Source organism: Lingula anatina, chromosome 3 (genome assembly GCF_051362555.1).
Source record: "Lingula anatina isolate TDL-2025a chromosome 3, LinAna3.0, whole genome shotgun sequence".
NCBI lineage: Eukaryota > Metazoa > Brachiopoda > Lingulata > Lingulida > Lingulidae > Lingula > Lingula anatina.
The window spans coordinates 4,401,014-4,425,730 of NC_141769.1; the positions used below are offsets into that span (position 1 = coordinate 4,401,014).

Genomic DNA, 24,717 nt, shown 5'->3' on the forward strand with positions numbered 1-24,717 from the left:
TCTTCAGGACAGGTCAGAAATGGAACAACGAACAAATGACTAGATTTTGGTGGTGATACGTACTTCACTTAAGTAAAGGTTAATTTATTTAGTAATTAATTATTTATCTTGATGGAGGTCTCTGAGTGCTTTACTTTATATTACCTGTACTTGCTTTACATGTTTTCTCATCAGACTGTAGCTGGTATCCATGCTTGCAGTCACACCTGTAGCTGCCCTTGGTGTTAAAGCACACCTGGTCACAGAGGGGAGCAGTGGCACTGAGAGGCTGGTCACATTCATTCACATCTGAAAGTAATATATATATATACAGCAGGAAAATTTTCAAGCATATTAAGCTGAGGTGAATATGAACATTACCAAACCTACAGCATTGATTTGCCTTATTTTCTAAACTGTGCAAAGGAAATGACACAGAACATGTGTGTGCCATGTGCTTGCATATTTCAATGTTACATGGATGTTTTCAAGCATAACTGAAAGCCTGCAGAAGCACCTACTAGTATGTAAATTTTGTGTGAAAACATGCATACGTGACATGCACCCGTACATGTGTGTGTGTGTGTGTGTGTGTGGGTGGGTGTGTGTGTGTGCATCAGAGCTGTACATACCTATGCAGACCATTCCATCACTGAGCAGAGTGAAGCCCTCTCTACACTGACACACAGGGCCTGCAGGGGTGCTGCGGCATATGTCACTACAACCCCCCTTCAGCGTGGAACATGAGCTGTCTGGAAAAGATAACCAAAAGCTGTCACTGTGAAACCACACACAATCCTCAATGTCACATCTTCATCTTGCCCTCTTTTTCACGGTTACACCCAGCACACTAATACAGACTACATCATTGTCACACTTAACATAATTTCCATCTTGTCACAATCACCTCCCCATCAAAACCTGCACACCACCACACAGCCTCATTGTCAAACCTATATATCACTATTGAACTATGCTCCTTTATCATTGCCACAAAATCACACAAACACATGCGCTGTCACATCCACCACAGTTAATACATTAGCTGTCACACCTAAGACACTGTCACACCTAACACACTGTCACAACTAACACAACTTGTCACAACACACTGTCACAACTAACACACTGTCACAACACACTGTCACAACTAACACACTGTCACAACTAACACATCACAATGTGACACTCACCCTACCTACCACATTGTCCACCCTCATCTGATCCGTCTCTACAGTGCTGGGTGCCATCACACACCTGCTGGTAGACCAGACACTCTCCACTGCCACACTGGTACATGTCTGCACCACACACAGCAGCTGGAAATGCATTGTTTTACCTCAATAAATTAGACTACATAATTTCACTACACTACTAATTTCACTTGCTATTCAACTTCTAATGAGTTTCATCAGTCTATAATCTTTTAATTTTTACTTTACCTGAAAGTATTAATACATGGTTCAATAATCATAGCTATTACAGCTGAGCTCAGAAATATTGAAAGTTTACCAAAAGTCACAATTTCTAACAACTTCAATGGTTACGTTTTAAAAACGCCACCCTCCTTAATGAATGGCTTGTGTTACATGCACACTATGTATGTTTGCTCACTGTGTTATTGTTGGACAATAGTTTGGTTACTCATTGCAGCTGGGGGTGTTTTCCCCAGAGGTGTCACCTCTAATACCCCATGATAATCACTGTTAACAATAGAGTAACTCTTGGTAACATAAGGTATCAAACAGATAACAATCTGGAGTGTTTATGAGCTCAACTGTTTACCATATTATTATTATTATTATTACTACTAAATAAGTGCTATAGTGAGGGGTTCCATCTGAATAATGGTTTTAAACCACTGACAATATAAAATATTATTGTGGTAAATCACACTTAGGGTATAACATGCTTTTATGGAAACAACAAAACAGAAATATATGTCAGTAAAAGTGACATCTAGGGTGCAAAGCCACAGTATGTTGTCAAAATTTCAGATAAAAAAAAAAGAGTCCAGAAAAAATAGGTTAAAATAATTAAGAGAAGCAAAACTAAAAGAACACTACCACTGTCTATATTTCCATTATTGTCTTTCTTCTGCACCATATCTGTCCTGGGGCGGCTACACTCAAACTCGTCCACTCCGTCTTCGCAGTCTCGGAAACCGTCACACACCCAGTGACCGGGTATACATGTATCATTATCACCACAGAGGAACTCAGAAATGTCACAAGTGACCAGACCTAGAAGATAAAAATCACTGGTTGTCACAAACTGCTGTGAGACAAACAGTGGGTAGAGTGTGTCACTCCTGGTGACTGAGACCACAGGAGATCTCAAAATAGTCAAATATTAAAAGTACATGTAACTGGAAACTGAAAACCATGCAGAGTCGTGATGATACAAGCAATTCTGTGTCATTCTGTACAATAAATTATTTCATCAGCTAGAGAGGCCTTATTGTTTGGCAGAGTAAGATTAGGAATCCAATCATTGATTTTCACTCATTTTACACCTAGTGTATTACCATAATGATATATCCTATACCACAGTCCACGTAGAAAACAACTGTCCAGATATAAAGTCTTTCACATCATGAATGTAATATATCTTTCACACTTGGTGTTTTCTTCTCAACACCATTGTGGTATATTGGACAACAAGGTGTAAATGAGTGAGTCCGAGTTATTAAGATACAAATTTGTTGAAAATATCGCTAATGCCAGGCACTGTGTTATCTGTTATGTGTTGGTTACATAATCTTTACCACAGTTTTTTTCATCCTCCCCCAGAGGGCACTGCTGGTGCTCATCACAGACCTGGTGCGGTGGCAGACAGGGGCCCATGGTACATTGAAACCAGGGGGGAGAACACTCAGATGCCACACCTGAAATAAAATGCGATATCTCAATGAGATGTCAGGAATACAGGGATGAGACTGCCAATTGGTGAAAAAGTCAGTAAATAGGGGGACATGGGGTCCAGTGGGCCACCTAGGCCAATGATAGTTTTGGCTCCCAAAAAGTCAAAAAATCTGTTGATAGTGGGAAAAATCTCATCCTTAGTAATAGATAACACTTTGTTGATTCTATGTGAAATATCTATAGTCTCCTGTGACAATCAAGTACATATCTCTGCATATTTGCAAAGGTTGTTGCTGTGATAACTCAAAACACCAAAAGAACAAGACCAATTAACATACAGGAACACCCCCAAAATCAGTAATTTGAATTTGATTGAAATTTATCCAAGTCAAATTGCATGTGCTGGGGCAAAATGGCACACACTCATGTTTGTATTCTGACAAATAACAAACATGTTTTTAAATCTCAGTTAGTGACATTTTTATAGCTGGTTACCAAACAATCAAAATACAGTCATGCAACCACATTATAAAATAGAGTCATTTCAGCAAAGGTTTTCACATTACCACAGGTCACTTCATCTGAGTGGTCAGAACAGTCAGGTTTCCCGTCACACCTCAGAGACTTGGCTATACAGGCGTTGTTCCCACATCGCCACTCCTCTGCCTGGCAAGGAGCCAACAAGCCTGGAATTTAGCAAAATTAATTTACATCATTCAGTTTATGTTGGTAAATTCAAATTAACTTTTACTGGGAGCTTCTTGTTGGACATAAAGGGATATGTTTAATAATGTAAAAACAGAATTATTAATAATTAAGTTAATTCAAAGCACCTGTCCTGATAATTTATTACTAGCTAAGGAAAAAGTAAGGACGTTTAAGTAAAGGATTGAAATCTATGTATCCCCAAATCGAGCACTGCTTAAACTCCTGTCATTTAGTTTGGACATTTTTCTATTCACAAAAAAGAATGATTTATAATTAAGTCAATTCAAAGCAACTGTTCTGATAATTGATTACTAGGGAAACTTAAAGGTGTGACACCTTCATGTCCCCAAATCAAGAACTGCTCAAAGTCTAGTTAATGATGAGAAAAACTTTACTATCCACAAAAGAGAATAATGAATAATTAAGTCAATAATTCAAAACACCATTTCTGATAATTGATCACTAGGAAAAATTAAGGATATTGATTCAGAAGTAAAAGGTGTGACACTAAATTACATGTCCCCAAATCAAGAACTGCTCAAAGTCCAGTTTATAATGAGAAAAACTTTACTATCCACAAAAGAGAATAATAAATAATTAAGTTGATAATTCAAAGCACCTGACCTGATAATTGAATACTAGGAAAAATTAAGAATATTGATGTAAAGGTGTGATCCTAAATTACATGACCCCAAATCAAGAACAGTTGCTCAAAGTCCAGTTATTTATGATGGAAACAGTGTATGCTGGTTTGTGATAGTGTTATTGTCTATGAGAGGAAACAGCTGAAAGCAAAAGTTGCTCCAGCAACTTCCACAGAGAACTTGCCATCATAGCAGCAGCAGTCATTTTTTGCTAAAACTGAACTTCAGCTTACCAAGACAATGTTTCTCTTGATGCTAAACAGCTTTGTTTGCAACCATTTTCCAAGGAAAAATTAAGGATACTGAAGTAAAGGTGTGACACTGACATGTCCCCAAATCAAGAACTGCTCAAAGTCCAGTTTATTATGAGAAAAACATTTCTATCCACAAAAGAGAATAATTAATAATTAAGTCGATAATTCAAAGCACCATTTCTGATAATTGATCACTAGGAAAAATTAAGGATATTGATTCAGAAGTAAAAGGTGTGACACTAAATTACATGTCCCCAAATCAAGAACTGCTCAAAGTCCAGTTTATTATGAGAAAAACATTTCTATCCACAAAAGAGAATAATTAATAATTAAGTCGATAATTCAAAGCACCATTTCTGATAATTGATCACTAGGAAAAATTAAGGATATTGATTCAGAAGTAAAAGGTGTGACACTAAATTACATGTCCCCAAATCAAGAACTGCTCAAAGTCCATTTATTTATGAGGGAGACTTTTCTGTCCACAAAAGAGAATAATTAATAAATAAGTCATTAATTCAAAGCACCTGTTCTGATAATTGATTACTAAGGAAAATAAAAGATGTTAAAGTAAAGGTGTGACACTAAATTATATGTCCCCAAATCAAACACTGCTCAATGTCTAGCTATTTATAATGGAAACAGTCTATGCCAAATACTTTTTAAATGAACAGCCCTTTGGCTAAGCTGGGTTAAAAAATTCACTAACCCAAACCAAAAAACATTAGCCTGAATATAAATAATTCATTTAAACAGTTTAAGCAGATTTTGTAAAGAGTTGTACTATCAAGCTAAGTTTACATTAACCGTTTAAAAAATAACGGGTATCTAATTTTCCTGTCAGAAGACGGTCAAAAATGAACGGATCAACAAACTTTAAGATAATTTGGAAGACAGTCAGAAAATATCTCTGAATCCGCTCCTGTATAATTCCTGTTAAATCCATCCCAAATCTCTTACCACAATCTCGGACCTCATCCTCTCCCCCTTCGCAGTCTACAGCCCCATCACAGTACCAGGAAGTGGGAATACAGCGGCCATCTTGACACTGAAACTCCTCAATGGTGCATGTGCGGTTCCTGCAGGAACTTTCGTCGCTGTTATCTGGGCAGTCCTGGGTGCCGTCACACACCCAGTGCGCCTCTATGCATGGCATACCAGACACACACTGAAACTGTCCTGGCTTGCATGTCACTGCACCTAAAATACATATGTAAACAATATCAAAATATTATAATACATGTACATACACCGCGCAAGAATTTCTGTCCTCTTTACTTAACTTACATTGACTTGCATTCAAGTACCAGAAACTAAATTTACAAAAACTTGCATGGTCTTTTTCGTTTTCTGTTTTTCTTTTTTTCCAACTAAAATTTAGTAAAAACTCTGTTTCTGCCTTTCTGCCTAGAAAACAACTGTCAAGCACCAGGGGTAGTCCCTGTGGCTTGTCTATAGCATATAGTTTCATTGACCTACCACAGTCTGTCTCATCAGAGAAGTCTTCACAGTCCACATCCTGGTCACACTTCCATATACTGTGTATACACTGACCATTGGTGCACTGGAACTCATACTCTCTACACTGGTGTCCTAGTGGAGAATATAGACACAGATAGGGTATGTTGATATACATATATATACACACACACACACACACACACACACACACACACACAATCCCCTGAAGATATTGCTGAAACTGGTTGGGATGCAAAAAGTCAATATTGTTATGCTGTGTGTGTGTGTGTGTGTGTGTGTGTGTGTGTGTGTGTACAGTAATTAAGGCTGCAGATGCATGTGATGGTTATACGTCCAGACACAGTGTCTGTCCATAAAAAAAAACATAAATGCAACCAGATTTGACAAATTCCTTATCATCATTACTTTGAATTTATTACAGTACTAGTACATGATGTACCGTACATGAATATGACCAAACATTCAAATAAATTGATTGAGTAATCCATGTATCTTTTACAAATAGATATATACTAATTGTAATTATTCAATGAACATATACAGCATTTACTAGTAATTTAATACTGCAGCAATAAGTGAATTATATTACAATATCAATAAACATTAGTTAGAAGTGTGTAACAACCTGTACAATCTTTCTCATCTCTGTTATCTTCACAGTGTTTTTGTCCATCACACATCAGTTCCTTAGAGATACACTTTCCATCACACTCTATGTGGTCCTCTGGGCAACCCTGCACTGTAAATGTTACAGTAATAACTTGATAATTAATAACAAGTGTAAGGTCTGGACATTATAGTTAAATGGCTAACACAAATACCACACAATGTACGACTTTCTCATTATCTGTAATAAAATGAACTGAACACACATGCACCTTTTGATCAACAACCCAGTCTTTTGTCACATATGCACAACCTTGGTCCTGCAGCCATATTGCTCTCAAAAGTTCATCTCTGGGAATTAAAAAAATTCCAATCTGATTTTCAAAATGTGTTTGCAGTGTGGTAAGCTTTCACTACTTTACCTCTGTACGTGTATTGCCGATGTACCATGACAATCGGACTTCCCTAAAATCTGCCTCCCCAGTCAAATTTTCATAATGAAAATGTTACTCCCCCCATAAAGTTTTGACTCCCAATCCCCCCACAAAACTTAATAAATCTTTTTTTATTTGAGTATATGACTTTTTTCTTAGTATGCATAATGGAGGATACATTGGCACTTTTTGTTAGTTTGCAGGTGAAAATTTTCATGAGAAAATAAGAAAATTAAAAATGTGTATTTTACCACCATGATATTTGGTGATCATTTCAAGATCTTTCCTTTTAGTATACTTCATGAAGAATACATTGGAAATACTTGATAGTTTGATGGTAAAATATTGGGTCACCGTGACTTTTGCCAGCAATGCAATGTCAACAGTTCTTAGTAAAATTGACACCTTCCATGCTAAAATCAATTGCTTCCTGAAGAAGTTCTCTTTAAGGATGTAATTATTATGCTCATCCAGGTAAGCAAATGGGTTTTTGCAATCTACTGCCTTAAGATTCCTGATCACAGATAATGATCATCACTTAAATCCAATTTTATCTCTTATAAGCAGGTATGCCATGGCTATAATTACAAAGATCAGCAAAGGAAATCAACCAGGTAAATAGCTCATCCTCCCTGACACTTTATTTCATCCTCACTGACACAAGTTGTCAAGCATTGTGAAGTATGATACCATCAGAAAAAGTCTGACTACTTAAGCACAGAAGTCAATACAATCCCCCATGTTTTTTTTTTAGTTGTTTTACCCCATTTCTGTTGGACTTGCCAGTTGCTAAGACGTGTGATGTCAGCTTGACTGTTAGATCATTTTTCTTGTCTAGTCCAAAAAAAGAATCTTCACAAGTGAAACTCAAGAAGCTTGCATGAGCTAATCAACAGAGTATGTTAGAATTTGATCTCTGGCAAGAACACAGCAGCGAGTGGAGGTCCCATTTCCAGTCTCTGACAGCTTCAATTTAGCACACGCCTTCTAGCACACCATTATCTAACCATAATATGCTATTCTAATCCCTGTTGTCACCCCACTGCCAAAGTAATAGTGGGCAAGACATATGCCATACCCTGCAGTCAAGATGCATATATTCAGCAAAAATCTCAACAAGTTGAGATTGCTGAAAATGCATGTGCTAAGTTAAGCTGTTACAACTTCAATGGAAATGCATCCCAAATAGAAGAATACAAAGGGCACACATGTATGGAGACACGCTCACAGCCTGGCATTTGATACTGAAAGCAGAGTACAAAATGCTTGGCATGACTTTTCAGACAAGAAAATAATGCTCAAGTAAAATTCAGGAATGGATATAATATTAATTTTCAACCAGTGCATACATGACAAAGGAAAATGTGGTCCACAATATATGATTATTTAAGATTAAACATAACTTAGAGAATAAGCTAGCTGATGAGTTTATGTGGAATCTACTAGATGTGCTTCAATTCAATTCCATTGGTAACTCCAGGTTTATCAACATAAGCTTAATCCTGAGAACTTACATGGTTCACAAGTTTTGTCCTTCACTGTCATCCCTTCTGGACAAGAACAGACAAAATGGCCGCCAGGTTTAGCAAAACAAAGATGACTACAACCTCCATTATCTGCAGAACATGCATTGGTACCTGAAGGAACATAGCAGTATTACAGAGATGCCTACATGCAGCAATAAATATTAATAACAACAGTAAATTCAACAGAAAATTAATGTCAATTTTTATATTGTTGTTTTTGTATTGCCAGGTTTATCAAAGTACAGTGTATATACTGTAATTATATCAGAGATGAAATTGCAATATATGGGAATCTAGAAAAAATTCATTAACCATTTATTGGTAATAGTAGCTGTAAATTTGCAGCAGGCCTGATATTTTGCCAACAATCAGACAAAGGGAGGTGAAAATATAACCTCCTTGGCTGAGGTAATATTATATATCTACAGTATATGTTATCCAATATGCAGGCAATTACACAGGGTTAATACAATTGTCAACACAGTGATGCTGATATTACGGAGAAATCACACAGAATACATCAGTTTCTAATTTTCTCAAAAACCTTCTTGCAAAAAATGCAAGGCGAAATGGTTTTCTTATATCACCTTGTTGTCGTGATGCTGCCATGGCAACAATTCCCATCATGCCCTCATAGTTGAGGAGTTGTCCCTGATGTCCGCCATCCCATTTGTTTGCGTAATGAAGATGTGTAGTGTCCCAGTCCGTCCAGTATATTCTTTGCTGTAGTACCGTAATCGAGAATGGATGGGGAACATTCCTGTAATACATAATACCTATACAATGCTCAATATGAAAATGTCCTCATATGATGGCCTTCACATATGCCATAACACAGCCTCTTTATGGTTAAAACTTATGGGAAACGTACACCTTTTTACACTTCATTTTATAGCATAAAGTTATGAACATTATAAACATCCCAAACATATCATCATTTTCAGATATACAATTTTCTGATATACAAACAAAAATCATATTTTTCACCTAATTTTTTTTTCCTTCTTAAATTATTTCTGTATCATCCATTTCAAGTTGTATGGACAAATCAAATTATAAATTGTGATATACTGAAAGTAATCCATAAAAATTCAGTGTGTTGTTACTGTATCTTGAAGTTTCTGAATCAGTACGTAATTGCTAGGGCACAAAAGTAAGATTTGAAGTTTGTGGGATTTCACGAGATTTTTTTCACTTCTGGGGACGTAAGATATTGCAAAACAGTCTAAACAACAGTGACTACAGCTGTCTACATGGTTTTCTGCAGTTTTAATGGCAAGAGTCATAATCAATCTGACCCAAATGGTCATCTACTTTACTTTAAAATTATGTAATCATCCTTTAATCCTTAAATATCAGGGGCACGTGGGTCGTGCCTGTAAACTATTTAAGTCTTTTGCATTAGGTGATTATCAGATAGAGTAAAAAAAATTTAATATTGCTGGGATTAAGAAATCCAAAACTTTCATGTTTTTACCTACAGTATACAAGTATCTTTAATTATAATTATGGTAAAAAATGTACTTAAAATATCTATCAAAATATCACATCTTTTTTTGACCAATTGTGTTTTAAAAAAAATTAATTTGGTCAAAATAAATAGATAAATCTTTTAGGCAACTTTTTTATAATCAACAAAATCAACAAAAACTTCCATCACAGCAATGGTCTTAAAATTAAAGCCGCAGAGATAGTGTATCTCTATCCTGGATTATGTAACCATTATGATGGTAATGGAAGAATCCTAATAACACTTCTATACTACATGTAGCTGATACCTGTTACATCAATCATTAATGGAAAAAAAAAAAACTGGTCTGAGTGGGAATCAGACCCAGGTTTGGCAGCCAAGGACCTTACCACTCGGCCAGCAATTCTGCTATCTGATGTAGTGTTATTGACAATATATGATTCTTGTCACACATGCCAAAGCTTTACGAATATTGCTGAAAGCTAGAAAATGCCTTCAAAACATAATTATAACAGTTATAATAAAATTCAAACTATGATCACTATATTCCCACTGCCCTGAGGTAATGCTAATACCTGTCAGTTGTCAACAGATCATTGCATGCAGGTTGGGAGAAAAACATGAAAAGGAGACTTCTACTGATCTCCTATTACTAAATAGATTGGAAAAATAAAGAAAACACTGTCTTCATGTAACTTGATATAACCATTCAGCTAGATATGTGTTATGACTGACATTTAGCTGGCATGAGAATCATTCATTTTTGAGACAGGAAAATCAATATATACATATAATTGATATATATTAATATGTCTGCACGTCCATGATACTGGGTAACAACAATGGGTTATCATCTTTGAAAGTCTGCCTAAAAATTCCTATGTGTTGGATTACAATTGGGGTGCTTTCAGGTGAAAGGGGTGGAGTAATCTAATAATAACAAATAAATTCGTGTTTCCAAACATCGCTGTGTATTTTACACTTTTAAATTCTTAGCCAAAAATGACACTCAAAGGGGCCATTCAGAATGAGAAGAGGCGAGTGCTAGCTGGTCCACGGCCTAAATATGGCCGACCAACATGAAATGAAGACCGCTTAATCCTGTAATGGTCTCTCTGCTTCTTTCAAGCCTCCCCACGCGTTGTCCCTTGAACATATTGCAAAATATGATGCATATTCTAAGCGAAAAGCGTCCTCACAAGATCGGTGCCATGTTGAAATTTCGATGCCCTTGCCCCATTGTTGTTACCGACTATGGTGCATAGATAGAAAGATAGATAGATAGATGCTATAATTTGTGACAACAATCTTTAGGCTTAAAGAATTTGACTTGCCTTACAACCACCCTTCTCTCCTGTCCATCTAAGCCTGTCGACTCTATGTGGTCAAAGCGGGCATCGCACCAGTAGAGCCTGCTGTCTTCATAGTCTATGGTCAAACTGTTTGGCCATCCAAGGCGGTCAACCAGGACCTTCCTGTTCTTGCCATCCAGATCACTACGTTCTATTACAGGACTTACTCCCCAGTCTGAGAAATACAGGTGTCTGTAATAATTGACAAATAAATATTTTGATACATTAACATGTCAGTCACTTATGCATGCGAAGCGAATTTTTGGCCACAAAAACCTACCAAACGCCAGCATATAGTTTCAAATAGTATAGCTAAGAGAATTACCAAAAGATATTGTTTAATAATACCCAAAAAATGATATCTGAAAGGACTTTTCTGCTATTTTTCTATGCTGTATATACATAGCGCTAAAAAGTAGATCAATGACATGTAAGTAGGTTTTTCTGACCAAAAAATTTAAAGAAAAGGCAGTCAAAAGCTCTTATATGGCTAATCGAGTGATTTATTCAGTTTATCCCTTGGCATGTTGACTTTATTTGAGTCGTATAAGAAACTAGTAGAAGTGGTTTACATGTGTTACTGGATACCCACGCTCTACCAATGCTCGATTCATATGTACCTTTAACTAAAGGACAGATGCACAAGTAAATAGACTAACAGACTCAAACTGACAAACAAGTATAAGGTCGCATTCACATCGACTTGAGCCATATGGCTCTACAAAGCCACGACCTAAATATGGCAGACGTACATGAAAGGAAAACCGCCTAATCTTTTAATAGTCTCTCCGCCTCTCACACGCCTCCCCGTGTGTCGTCCCAATGGAGCAGTGTTTTAATGACTGTACCCCTGCAGGGACGACATATGGGGAGGCTATTAAAAGATAAGGCGGTATTCCTTTCATGTACGTCCGCCATATTTAGGTCGTGGCTTTGTAGAGCCATGGCTCAACTCGATGTGAATGTGGCCTAATATGTATACGGATGGGTACTCTTTCTTGAAACAACTTTAAAATAATCGATATACCTACTACATGCTCACATTATACTTTATGCATTACATTCTACCAGTTGCAGAATACCAAGGCTAACTAAGCTGAAATGTACCCTTTCCTCATTTTGCACAAAACTAGCACCATTATTATCCATCATATCTCAGGATAATAACCTTAAAATAATCAATAATTTACGCTGCACAGACTGAGACAAGAGAATTACCAAAAAGGGAAAACATTTACATCTGGTCTTAAATGTGCCCCCCCTCCCCCCTCCCCCCATAAGAAAATTCAGAAAAAAATTTTCTATATACATATTCTTGATGCAATGTAGGCACTTGGGATCAACTGGGTGGTCAAAATTAATATCATGAACAGTGGCGGATCCAGAGATATTTTCTGACAATCTTCCAAATGATATTTGTTGCGCCATTCCCCATTTTTGACCATCTTCCGACAGTAAAAATTAGATACCCGTCAACGTAAACTTGAAAATCTGGAAGACCCAGAAGACGGCCTAAATCTGCCGCTGATTAACAATACCAGGCTGAGCAACAAAGTCCAGCTCACTGAAACACTGTTTGATAGACACTGTAATTGTAATTACGACATTTACCCATTTAGAGGGTGCACTGCTAACCCTCGGGGGCGATCCAAATATTTGTAGAGTAAGGTTTTTCTTGAGCTGCCATTGAGTCTTGATACTTCTATTAATGCCTAGAAATGAAAATCATTGTAGTAGTATTTAACTGTTTGAGGCCGCATATTTAGGAACTGATTCACTGATTATCTTAAAAAACAATGAAATAATTAGAAGAAGAACCAATTTCATAAAAAGCCCCAATACACAATCATGAGACAGTATTGTAAAACTAGTTTTAAATACAATGTATTTAAAATAGTTCACAGATAAAATAGACATAAATTAAAGCTAGCAAATATAAAAGCAAGAACAGCAAAAAACATTGCAAAAATATTTTCAAAAAGTTAATAAACTTTATGAAAATAATCCAACCCAAACAAAATCAAAAACAGGCATAAACATAAATAATACAATGGACAAAACACAGTAAAAATAAACAATTATTTGCTTTGATTTTGTCTGACATTAGTAAGGGTGGCATATTCTCATTGGCAAGATTTTTAACTACTGCATTTGCATTGCGAGAGGAGATAGTGAAATGAATTTAATTCACAGTGTTGATTAAGAACATGACTATCATAACGTTTACATTCTTTGAAAATTGTTAAAAAGAGGACTAGCTATTACGGATATGTCATATTTATTCAGTGTACATCAAAGGTTTTATTACAAGTGGTAAAATTGTGGTGAAATTTTATATGTATTTTGGGTCGGAGGCCTTAAATTACGGAATAAACATCATCATCATCAATAAATCCTATCAAACCAAGTTTCAAATGTAACGTGCCTCATTAACATTCAAATCCACTCCGCAAATTTGCAGTAGAACAAAAATCTGATTTCAATTAGCATTTATGGGGTTAATGTCACAAAAATACATGAAAAAATTCCAAAAAGCAGAGTTGCGTGAAATTTAATCTGATCATGCTCATTTTCAAAAGGAACTTTTTTTTTTCAAAGACGCAATAATCTATATTCCAACATAGACTGCATGACACTTTAAATTTCATGATGTGTGTAAACCTTTTAAGAAGATGTATTATTTATAAATCACTTAGAAAGACCTTGGTTACAAAAATGCACGTTTGGCCTACTCATTCTGACATAATAACCAGTAATAAATCAATCTTTTCAATGGGGAAAGATTATTCTAAATGGCCATAAAGCAGTATTTTCATGAGTCCTTTGGAGAAGATTCAGTCTCTCTCTTGCTCTCTCTCCCTCTCTCTCTCTCTCCCTCTGTGCTACATCCAAACAAAACATATTGTTTTCAGAGGTTCTTGTGCAATCATTCTTTTGACATCAAATCTTTATTTCTATCAGATACGGTAAAATCTTGAAATTTCTGCACTGAAAAAATTATTAACTTTCTCATAGGTGATAATCTGAATTTCTCAAAAATGTGCTTCCACTAGAAATTGATTATTTTTTCTTTCTTACATCTTGCAAGCTTCCTGTGAAATGTTTATCATTTTTTCAATGTCTTCTCATCTGGGTCTGGCCAGAAATACATTTTTTGCCAGTGTAATATATTGTGACTGTTAAACCCCAATATCTCATTTTTCATTGCAATAACTTCAAGTTATTGAACTTTGAAATTACATTTTATTGGAGCCACCTGATATTATAACATTCATACAAGATGTATACAAATTCATAATTTCAAATTTAAATAAAACAATAAATAATAATTTAATTTCAAAAACAGAGGCCCAATGAGATCATTCAGCCTCATTAAGAGGTTCATCGATGTCACTGAAAGCTTAATTAACAACTGACAACAATGTTGAATATGTGCATAAACTTGAAAATCTGCTGAGTTGTGCAGGACACCATGGACTCAAGAAAAAATTAGCCATGCAGATTCAAGAGTTTAACATTGTTTTAATGTTTGCCCATTGCCATCTGATCAGGTTTTGTTTCTTTGAATCATTAAGTATGAGTAATATGGAAGAAAGCTAGCAGGTTAACTTCTCACCATCCGCCTCCTCAGAAGCTAGCAACCAAATGGGTAAACCATCATCTGCATATTGCAGGCAGCCGCTCAAAGGGACACATTATTTTTCCAATCAAGATTATTGGCAAGGTTCTCATGACTCAAGTTTCATCTCCCCAATTAAACAAAGTCAGACAACATAACTATGCACAAGACAAAATGTTCTTGAAATTTATTCCAGTCTATTTTGAGTTTTGATACATTTTTCAATATGAAAAAATTTTGACAGTGGAATATGGCCTTTTGACAAAGTTTTCAAGGCCAACAAAATGCTTAAGTCTTTACTGTAGTTGTTCCATACAATCATCTTTTTACTTTGTCATCTAATACTCTATGATATAAGTGTCTAAAGATAAAATATTAGGAAACATGGGTTCCCAAACAATGGTACAGTATTAATTTCAGCCCACCTAAGACATAAACATTCATACAAATGTCAGGAAAAGGATCTTATTTCTAAGCACTGAGTGTTATATAGTCACCATAAGTGGGTGTCTTGTGGTATATATTACATGTATGTACGTCTCATGCTTTATTTTCTCCATGCTCATGCATCATTGGATGTTACAAATGCAAAGGCAGATTGAGGCCATCTTCTGGGTCTTCCGGAAAACAGTAAGATTTTCAAGTTAGCACTGACGAGTATCTAATTTTTTCTGTTGGAAGATGGTCAAAAATAGAGAATGGATCAACAAAGATAATTTGGAAGACTGTCAGAAAATATCTCAGGACCTGCGACATTTAATGTCTTAACTAGAAAGCCAATTTAATACAACCAATTGTTCTGTACAGTCTGTGGTTGTACAAGGTTGACTGCTCTCTTATGAAAAAGAAGCTCTTCGATTGGACAATTGAATATAGTGATGACAGACATTTAATTTATGAGGAGTGCTGAGATATTGCAGGGTGTTTAGTAACAACACCAAAAAGTACAGCCTTACTTGATAGGGTGGTAATACCCATACAATTTCTGTAAATCAAAGAAATAGCAAGCCTAAAGATACCACAAGAGAAAATGATGCTAGATAACAATAACAGGACGCATCTAGAATCCTTTAAAGATTTTTCTCTCATCAATGAGTCAGGATTTCAAAGAGAACTTCTACAGAATGGCACACAAACTTTGGCTATGGAAAGTGTCTCTGTTTCACTTCGTGTTCTTATTGTCTCACTGAAGGGAATCTTTGTAATTTTGGGAGCCATGGGCAACATGTCCATTGTGGCAGCCATATTGCAAATCCCAAAGTTCCACAAGTCTGCTCACTACATCCTCATCTGCAGTCTCACCTTCAATAATGCCATGGTATCCTTCCTGGAGACATTTCCACAATTTCTGGCATTTACCATTCCAGACTGGGACATAGGACAGAGACTCTGTACCTTTTCTTTCTACGTCAAGCTGCCCCTGCTCACGACGTCTGCTTTGCTATTGGCTCTTATTGGATTTCAGCGTTGTATCCTAATTTCTAGCAAACCAGGTAATGCAATGGTAAATAAATTGAAATCGTCAAGATACATTGGGGGACTTATTGCTTTGGCATGGTTGTTGCCCATGCTTTTCATAATTCAAACAACTTTTGTGTGCAGGGGAAAGATTATACGTTATAGCCCAGAGAGCCTATTATGTATGTATGATATCAGAAAAAAGCACTGTGATTCAATGGCTTTCTTTATGGTCTTATATGTAGCAGCATCAGTCATCATGTTGGTTTGTGATGGCATAATTATCTTTAAGATGAAAAAATTAAAGGAAAAGGTTGCTCCAGCACAAAATGCTTCAACTTCCACAGACAGCTTGCCATCACAGCAGCAGCAACCGTCATTTCTTGCTAAAACTGAACTTCAGCTTACAAAGGCCATGTTTCTTTTGATGATGAACAGTTTCATTTGCAACCTCACTCCAAGTCTTGTGCTGAACCTCATATCCATTGGCCCAGAAGCGCATATTGTTGCATCTTTACTTTTTCAGCTCTCACGAACAATGGATGCCATCATACTGTATGGGAAAAATAGGTCGCTCAGAAAAGCAATCCAAACATTGTATAAATCTTGTTTCTGCAAAGCATGACTGTCTTAAAAAGAAGCCCAATAGGCTTTATAAAGACCACTGACAAATCTGAAACTTTGCCTGATGAAATCAGTCTTATTATCAAGATGTGACTTACGTGTATCCTGGCCATACATTTCAAGTTCTGGAAAGATGAGGACCAATTAAGAGATCAAAATGTGCTGACTGAATTAATTTTAATAATCATTACTCAGGGGGGATTTAGGCCATTTTCTAGGTCAGATTTTCAAGTTTACATTGACGGGTATCTTATTTTTTCTGTGGGAAGACAGTTAAAAATAGAGGATGGATCAACAAAGATAATTTGGAAGACTGTCAGAAAATGTCTCTGGATCCGCCCTTGTAACTGGTAGTATTCTTCTTAATCAGTAACGCAGGTTTATTAATTCAGATCACACTAAGCCCAAAACACCTTCTTATATTTATCCACTGTTAATTTGTAATGCACTGTAATTTTGTCATTTATTATGTAATTTCCATTAGGTTACATGCACTCACAGTATTATTGCCATTACCACTGTTATCAAATTCAATGAAGAGAGCCAACAAATGTGCACAATGTACAATTGCTTTTGTCAAGTGTAGGATTATTATCATGATTAATATTACTTAAGTACCTGACAAAAAATGCAAGCAGTAGTGAACAATAGCAAATGAAATAATTATATAATTCATATCCAAGTGATTAGATAAATGCCATAAAGTGGTCTTCAATGTCTAGATTCAGTGTGTCGTTCAATATTCATGTCAAACTTAATGTATACATACTGTACTTTTCTATTGTAATGTTTTATTTGTTTACTAGGCTTTTTATAATATATTGTAAAATTAGTTCTTTACCTAGCCTGTAATCTTGCTGGATTTAGAAGCTGGGGATTTTGGACACAAAACATAGTGTTCAAATTCAGTTATATTATATATTTATATATTATATGCTTAAGGGTCACTCCAGGGCTCTGTAACTCTGTAACTCGAGAGCATCGCGAATTACAATAGCAATATCACCTTTTATTTCGAGGCTAATCGGGGCATCCCGAGTTATGGAATAGAGGTGCTTGTGCTCGGTCGCAATTCGCACTACTTTCAAGTTACGGAGCCCAGCAAATTTGCAGTGAATTTGAGAGAGAGTTTGCCACAGGCCTGATATTTTGCTAAGGGTACCCAAGGTACACAAACGAGGCTTCAAATAAACTTTTGTTTCAAAGGGTCTTTTTTTTAATTCTGAATTGGGAAATATAAGAATCATTACAAGACAAAAATATGACTGTGGGAGATTTTCAAATGAGTGCAGGGAGAGGTGGAGAGGTACGTCCTTTAATTAACATACTTATTCAATAATTGTAGTTAATACTCAAAAAGATTCCCATACATAACTGCTTCATAATACTATAGCTTATTTGCCCATTAAACACCTGGATTTTTTTTTTATAGACACCATACAGTGAGTCCAGTACGTATGTCTGAGTAGATTACCTATGGAACTAAAGGATTGAGCCACTGGCTCTTCAAATTCCGTCTTACTCTGATATTACCTTGATGAAAACCAATTTTAAATTCATCTAATTCAAATTCATTTGTTTGTTTATTATATGTTTTTTTAACTATCTGGAACTTTTTGAGCACGCACAACTACAAGCCCCCCCCCCCCCCCCACACACACACACACACAAAGTCTAGTTAAAATTAACCACATTTCATCCACTACCTGACCATGAAGTGGAACTGCCTTTAATTTGCTACACACCCACAACTCCCAAAAAACAGTACCTTATACACTTCAATGATGAAAAATATGTCAACATCTTGAACTTCACACCTCTCCTATCTACTGGTTAAATTATTTGCACTCTTTGCAATTGGTAAAGCTTAACCAAAACACAACTTTGCAGATTTTAAGTCTAGGGTCAAAGAAAATGGCGGCTATTCCTCAAATACAACGGGTTTCCTAATACCTATCCAGATGCCCGGGCCTTAAAATCAATTTCCACCCCTCACAAAAGATCTTATAATCCAATATCAATTAAAATTGGCACATATAGAAGTCCTCACCTTGTATCACTTCACTCAATTCAATGAGATTATCCAAAATTTAATAATAACAAAATTTTTTATTTTTTCACTGGGCATTTCCATGCTTATTTTTTAAAACTTAGGGAATTTTTAACACAGAAGCAACCAACAGATTTCCTATGAAAATTTATGGATGTGATGCTTGCTTTATTACCTATGTACAAAAAAATTGATACAAAAGTCCCCAAAATTGTGGCCCATTATCGACGGACAAAATTTAGCAGGACAAACTATATACTTGCAAAATCCCTTCACAAGTAATAAATAGTTCATCACCTAGGTAAAATGTAGAACAGACTAAGATTCCCTTTGGCTCAGATAGTATATAAGCTGGGCACTGTTTCACATTAAACTTGGACTCCCCAACAATGCCAACATATGTCTCAGCAGTCTTCACCAAGATTGGTTTACTCTCAGGGATCCTCAATTTTGGCAGTCATCTCTCAGAGACCCTCGACAACAGCAGTATTGTAACCTTTCAACAACCCACAACAGCAGCAGTCATCTATCGGCAGCCTTTGGCATCAGCAGTCTTACCTCTCAAGGACCTTCTACACTAGGTAACCTTTCAGCAGACCTCGACAGCAGCAGTAATCTCAGCAGATCTCAACAGCAGCAGTCTTACCTCTCAGTGACCCTCGACAGCAACAGTAATCTCAGCAGCCAGTGACAGCAGCAGTCTATCTCTCAGATACACCCTTCAGTCAATGTTTTTTTTTAAACTGATTGATTGTTATTTCTTGTTTAATTCAATTACACAAATTATTATATTTATTTGTTTATGTCTCCCTTGATTTTTTTTTTTTTTTTGATACATGCACAACAGCAGTGTTTTATAGTCAAGTTGTGGTTTTTTTTGTGTTATAAAATTATTGAATGCATGTACTTCTACCTTTTTCTTCATGCTCATGTATCTTGGATGTTAACAATGTCTAAACTTAGAAACCAATTCAACACAAGCATACTTCTGCACTGCACGTAGTTGATCAAGATTGACGCCTCTTGTATGAAAAAGAAAGTCTTCAATTGGTCAACTGAAAATACAATGTAGGTGACGACAGATATTCATTAGTGGAGCAGACGCCCTGCGGGGTATTTAGTAGCAGCAACCAAAGGTGCAGCTTCACTTGATAGGGTGTGAACATCACTGCAGTTTCTGTAAATCAGAGAAATAGCAAGCCGGAAGATAGCACAAGAGAAAATGATGCTAGACAATTATAACAGGACGCATCTAGAATCCTTTGAAGACTTTTCTTTCATCAATGAGTCAGGAAATCAGACAGAAATTCTACAGAATGGCACACAAACTTTGGCTATGGAAAGTGTCTCGGTTCCACTCCGTGTTGTAATCCTCATGCTGAAGGGAATCTTTGTAATTTTGGGAGCTGTGGGCAATACATCGATTGTGGCAGCCATACTGCATATCCCAAAGTTTCACAAGTCTGCTCACTACATCCTCATCTGCAGTCTCACCATCAACAACTCCTTGGTATCCTTCCTGGAGACATTTCCACAATTTCTGGCATTTACCATTCCAGATTGGGACATAGGACAGAGACTCTGTACCTTTTCTTTCTACGTCAAGCTTCCCCTGCTCACGACGTCTGCTTTGCTATTGGCTCTTATTGGATTTCAGCGTTGTATTGTCATTTCCAGCAAACCAGGTAATGCAATGGCAAATAAATTGAAATCGTCAAGATACATAGGGGGACTAATTGCTTTGGCATGGTTGTTGCCTGTGCTTTTCATAATTCAAACAGCTTTTGTGTGCAGGCGCAAGCTTATACGTTACAACCCAGAGAGCTTATTATGTATGTATGATAACAGAAAAAATCACTGTAATTCAATGGCCATCTTTATGGTCTTATATGTAGCAGCATCAGTCATCATGTTGGTTTGTGATGGCATAATTATCTATAAGATGAAAAAATTGAAGGAAATAGTTGCTCCAGTGCAGAATCCTACAAGTACTTCAACGGAGAACTTGCAGCCGCAGCAGCAGCAACCGTCATTTCTTGCTAAAACTGAACTTCAGCTTACCAAGACCATGTTTCTCTTGATGCTGAACAGTTTCATTTGCAACCTCACTCCAAGTCTTGTGCTGAACCTCATATCCATTGGCCCAGAAGCACATATTGTTACCTCGTTACTTTTTCAGCTCTCACGAACAATGGATGCCATCATATTGTATGGAAAAAACACGGCACTCAGAAAAGCAATTCAAACAATGTATAAATCTTGCTTCTGCAAAGCATGACTGTCTTAGAAAGAAAAAAGAAGCCCAACAGGTAAAATAAGGGCCATTTATAAATCTCAAACTTTGCCTGATGAAATCAATCTTATTATCAAGATGTGACCAATGTGTATTATGATCCAACATTTAAAGTGCTGGAAAGGTGAGGTTCAATTATGAGATCAAATATGATTACATTTATTTTATCATTATGATAACTTACAGATAGTGTTCTTGTGTATTAGTTACTCTTTATCAACTTGAATTCAGATTACAAAACATCCAATAATACAAGTTACAATATAAATCTATTGTTAATGTGCAAATGTGCTGTTATTTTATCACTTATTATTTAATTTCTATTAGATTATGATCAAAGTCTGGGTTGTCCTCTTATAGGTTCATGTGGCACAGTATTACCATTATCATTTTTATCAAATTCCACCACATTGCTCAATTTCTTTTAACTCTCAGATTATTAATATCATAAATTTCAAGGGCATGGTGATAAATTACAAGCACTATTTATTGATAACAATTGAAGTAGATGTAATTATCAACATGAATATTGTGGCAAATACAAAAATTATATATGCGTCTCTACTAAAGAAATTAACATATATTGACTGGTGGAAGTATACAGAGCAGGTTCAGGGACCATAAGTCGGGCTGTTATGCAGCAATTTAAAAGCAACTTAAAACAAAATCCAATGGAAAAGCAGTGAAGTTGGTCTTCAATGTCTAGATTCAATATGTCATACAATAGTCACCTCAAACTTAACATATGGCTATTGTACTACTTCTGTTGTAATGTTCAAGTGTTTACTAGCCTTTCTATAATTTATTGTAAAATAAGTTCTTGACAAAGCCTGTAATCTTACTTTCAAATTGCAAATTTTTTTACCCTTATATCTGAAAAACTGGGAGAGATATGCTCATAGTTACTGTTGAACTTGAATGGGAAGTCTTAATTAGCAATCCTACTGTAACCTTGAATTTCACCTTTGACCTACTTTTCACCATGAACTGCACTTTGTAAATTTTCTGACACTTGTATCTCTAAAACTGACAGAGGTACATCCATTGTTACTGTTGAACTTGAATAGGAAGTCATATATGGGCAGGGTGTTACTGTAAGGTTTATATTGCTTTTTTTATTGTGCTTGAGGAGCTGGGTGATCCAACGCATCCGATGCACTTACATTTGTGTAAGTGATAACTATATTAGGTTTAGGGATATTCATATTAGTTTGGACATTTTATTTCATTCAACCCAGTGTTTCTGTAGGATGAACACACAGTATATTCTTTTTGATCAGTCATTTTGGGTTTTGTTATTTAGAATTTATAGTTTAAGGAATGGCAGGAATGATGATTTTTTATACTGATTATTGATTACTAGTGATTATTGAAATTTATCAGTTTTTTAAGTAAATTTAAGCATGGTAAATCATGGGTAGTGAGTGAATTATTGTAATTTTTTCCTACTTTTTTAGTTTTAATGTGTCTTGTGAATTCTTGCCTGAAATAAAACTAAGATCCAGTGAGCCTCTTATGCCTTTCCTTGACTTGGCGTACCCTCACGTACTATGTTACTATGACCTTGAATTTGACCATTAACCTAGATACCCATATTTGCTACTGAACCTGAATAGGAAATCATATATTGGTAAACTTTCTGTGATCCTGAATTTGACCTTTGACCTACTTTTCACCATGAACTGCACTTCACAAATTTTCAAGCTCTTATATTTATTATTGAACTTAGATTTACACTCTTACTGTGACCTTGGATTCTACCTTTTACATTTTCCCACAATTTTGTTATAAATTGTAATTGTCTACAAAACCACTGGAGGTGGTGTCCCTTTTTTTTATTTGCCATACATGGGTTTACTCCAGCTGGTGATACTATACCCGGAGAGTAGCACCTCTACATGTAGTTTAGAATGGATTGGATGCGCCATCAAGCAATCGCCATATCGCTTAAAGTTGTAGGACAAGTTAAAATCATTCAATACACACATAAAATGCACAGTTTTAAATGTTCTCAATTTCAACTGCCAACAACAAAATTACATCATGTTATGTAATAAATATATTCAAAACAATAGGATATAAGAGCTCCAGGGAATCACTGACCATAATTAAACTACCTACATGTAAATTTTTCCAATGTGGTTCAGTGACAACAAGAATGAAATGTGAATAGACTGATTAACAGTATCTTTTCTGATTTTAAATGTAAAATCAGTAGAAAAAAAGGGTCTTAAGAACTTAACAAATTTACCAGAGCTTAATTCAGTTCTGGTATTGGCCCTTACTGAGGTATGATTGAAGTACATGTAGCTGACTAAAAAGAAACTAAGCAGACATGGATAATGTCCTGTGGTTGAGGGTTCCGCCCCCTCTTGTGTAACATAAGCTATTTTCTGTTCATTTGTCAGGAAAAGGATCTTATTTCTGAGCAATGATGCTCATTGCAGACACGTGGCAGTGTTTTATAGTCATGATGTGGGTGTCCTGTGGTACATATTGCATGTATATGTTCTTCTTATACTTAATTTTCTCAATGCTCATGTATCATTGGATGTTACATATGTCTATACCTGGAAGCCAATTTAATCAAACCAATTGTTTTGTACAGTCTGTGGTTGTACAAGGTTGACTGTTCTCTTTTGCGAAAAAGAAGTTCTCTGATTGGACAATTGAATATAGTGATGACAGACATTGATGAGTTGTGCTGAGATCTTGCAGGGTATTTAGATACACCACCAGAAGACACAGCCTCACTTGGCAGGCTGGTAATACCCATGCAACTTCTGTTAAAGATATTACAAGCCAGAAGATAGCACAAGAAAAAAATGATGCCAGATGATTTTAACGAGACATACCTAGAATTCTTTGAAGATTTTTCTCTCATCAATGAGTCAGGATTTCAGACAGAATTTCTACAGAATGGCACACAAACTTTGTCTATGGAAAGTGTCTCGGTTCCACTCCGTGTTGTAATCCTCACACTGAAGGGAATCTTTGTAATTTTGGGAGCTGTGGGCAACACTTCCGTTGTGGCGGCCATATTACATATCCCAAAGTTCCACAAGTCTGCTCATTACATCCTCATCTGCAGTCTCACCTTCAACAATGCCATGGTATCTTTCCTGGAGACATTTCCACAATTTCTGGCATTTACCATCCCAGACTGGGACATAGGACAGAGACTCTGTACCTTCTCCTTCTACGTCAAGCTGCCCCTGCTCACAACATCTGCTTTGCTATTGGCTCTTATTGGATTTCAGCGTTGTATCGTCATTTCTAGCAAACCAGGTGATGCAATGGCAAATAAATTGAAATCATCAAAATACATTGGGGGACTAATTTCTCTGGCATGG

At 36.2% G+C, this 24,717-nt stretch overlaps 1 protein-coding gene across 5 annotated transcripts in view; it reads right to left on the reverse strand.

Annotated features, from left to right (window-relative positions):
• LOC106179642 (vitellogenin receptor) overlaps positions 1 to 24,717 on the reverse strand; it is a 49,538-nt gene that overhangs the window by 10,292 nt on the left and 14,529 nt on the right. For 3 of the 5 annotated variants that reach the window (XR_015333389.1, XM_087008074.1, XM_087008072.1), the window contains 13 exons: positions 12,932 to 13,032; positions 11,303 to 11,512; positions 9,085 to 9,257; positions 8,486 to 8,608; positions 6,557 to 6,670; positions 5,929 to 6,042; positions 5,410 to 5,649; positions 3,410 to 3,529; positions 2,747 to 2,866; positions 2,046 to 2,222; positions 1,182 to 1,298; positions 612 to 731; positions 145 to 288 (listed from right to left, as the gene is read on the reverse strand). Coding sequence is in view for 4 of the 5 variants with exons in the window: in XM_087008074.1 (XP_086864200.1) it covers positions 145 to 288; positions 612 to 731; positions 1,182 to 1,298; positions 2,046 to 2,222; positions 2,747 to 2,866; positions 3,410 to 3,529; positions 5,410 to 5,649; positions 5,929 to 6,042; positions 6,557 to 6,670; positions 8,486 to 8,608; positions 9,085 to 9,257; positions 11,303 to 11,512; positions 12,932 to 13,032 (1,873 nt within the window). In the remaining variant the exon portion in view is untranslated. The remainder of the gene's footprint in view (positions 1 to 144; positions 289 to 611; positions 732 to 1,181; positions 1,299 to 2,045; positions 2,223 to 2,746; positions 2,867 to 3,409; positions 3,530 to 5,409; positions 5,650 to 5,928; positions 6,043 to 6,556; positions 6,671 to 8,485; positions 8,609 to 9,084; positions 9,258 to 11,302; positions 11,513 to 12,931; positions 13,033 to 24,717) is intronic. The other 2 variants (XM_087008073.1, XM_087008075.1) reach the window with 2 other exon arrangements.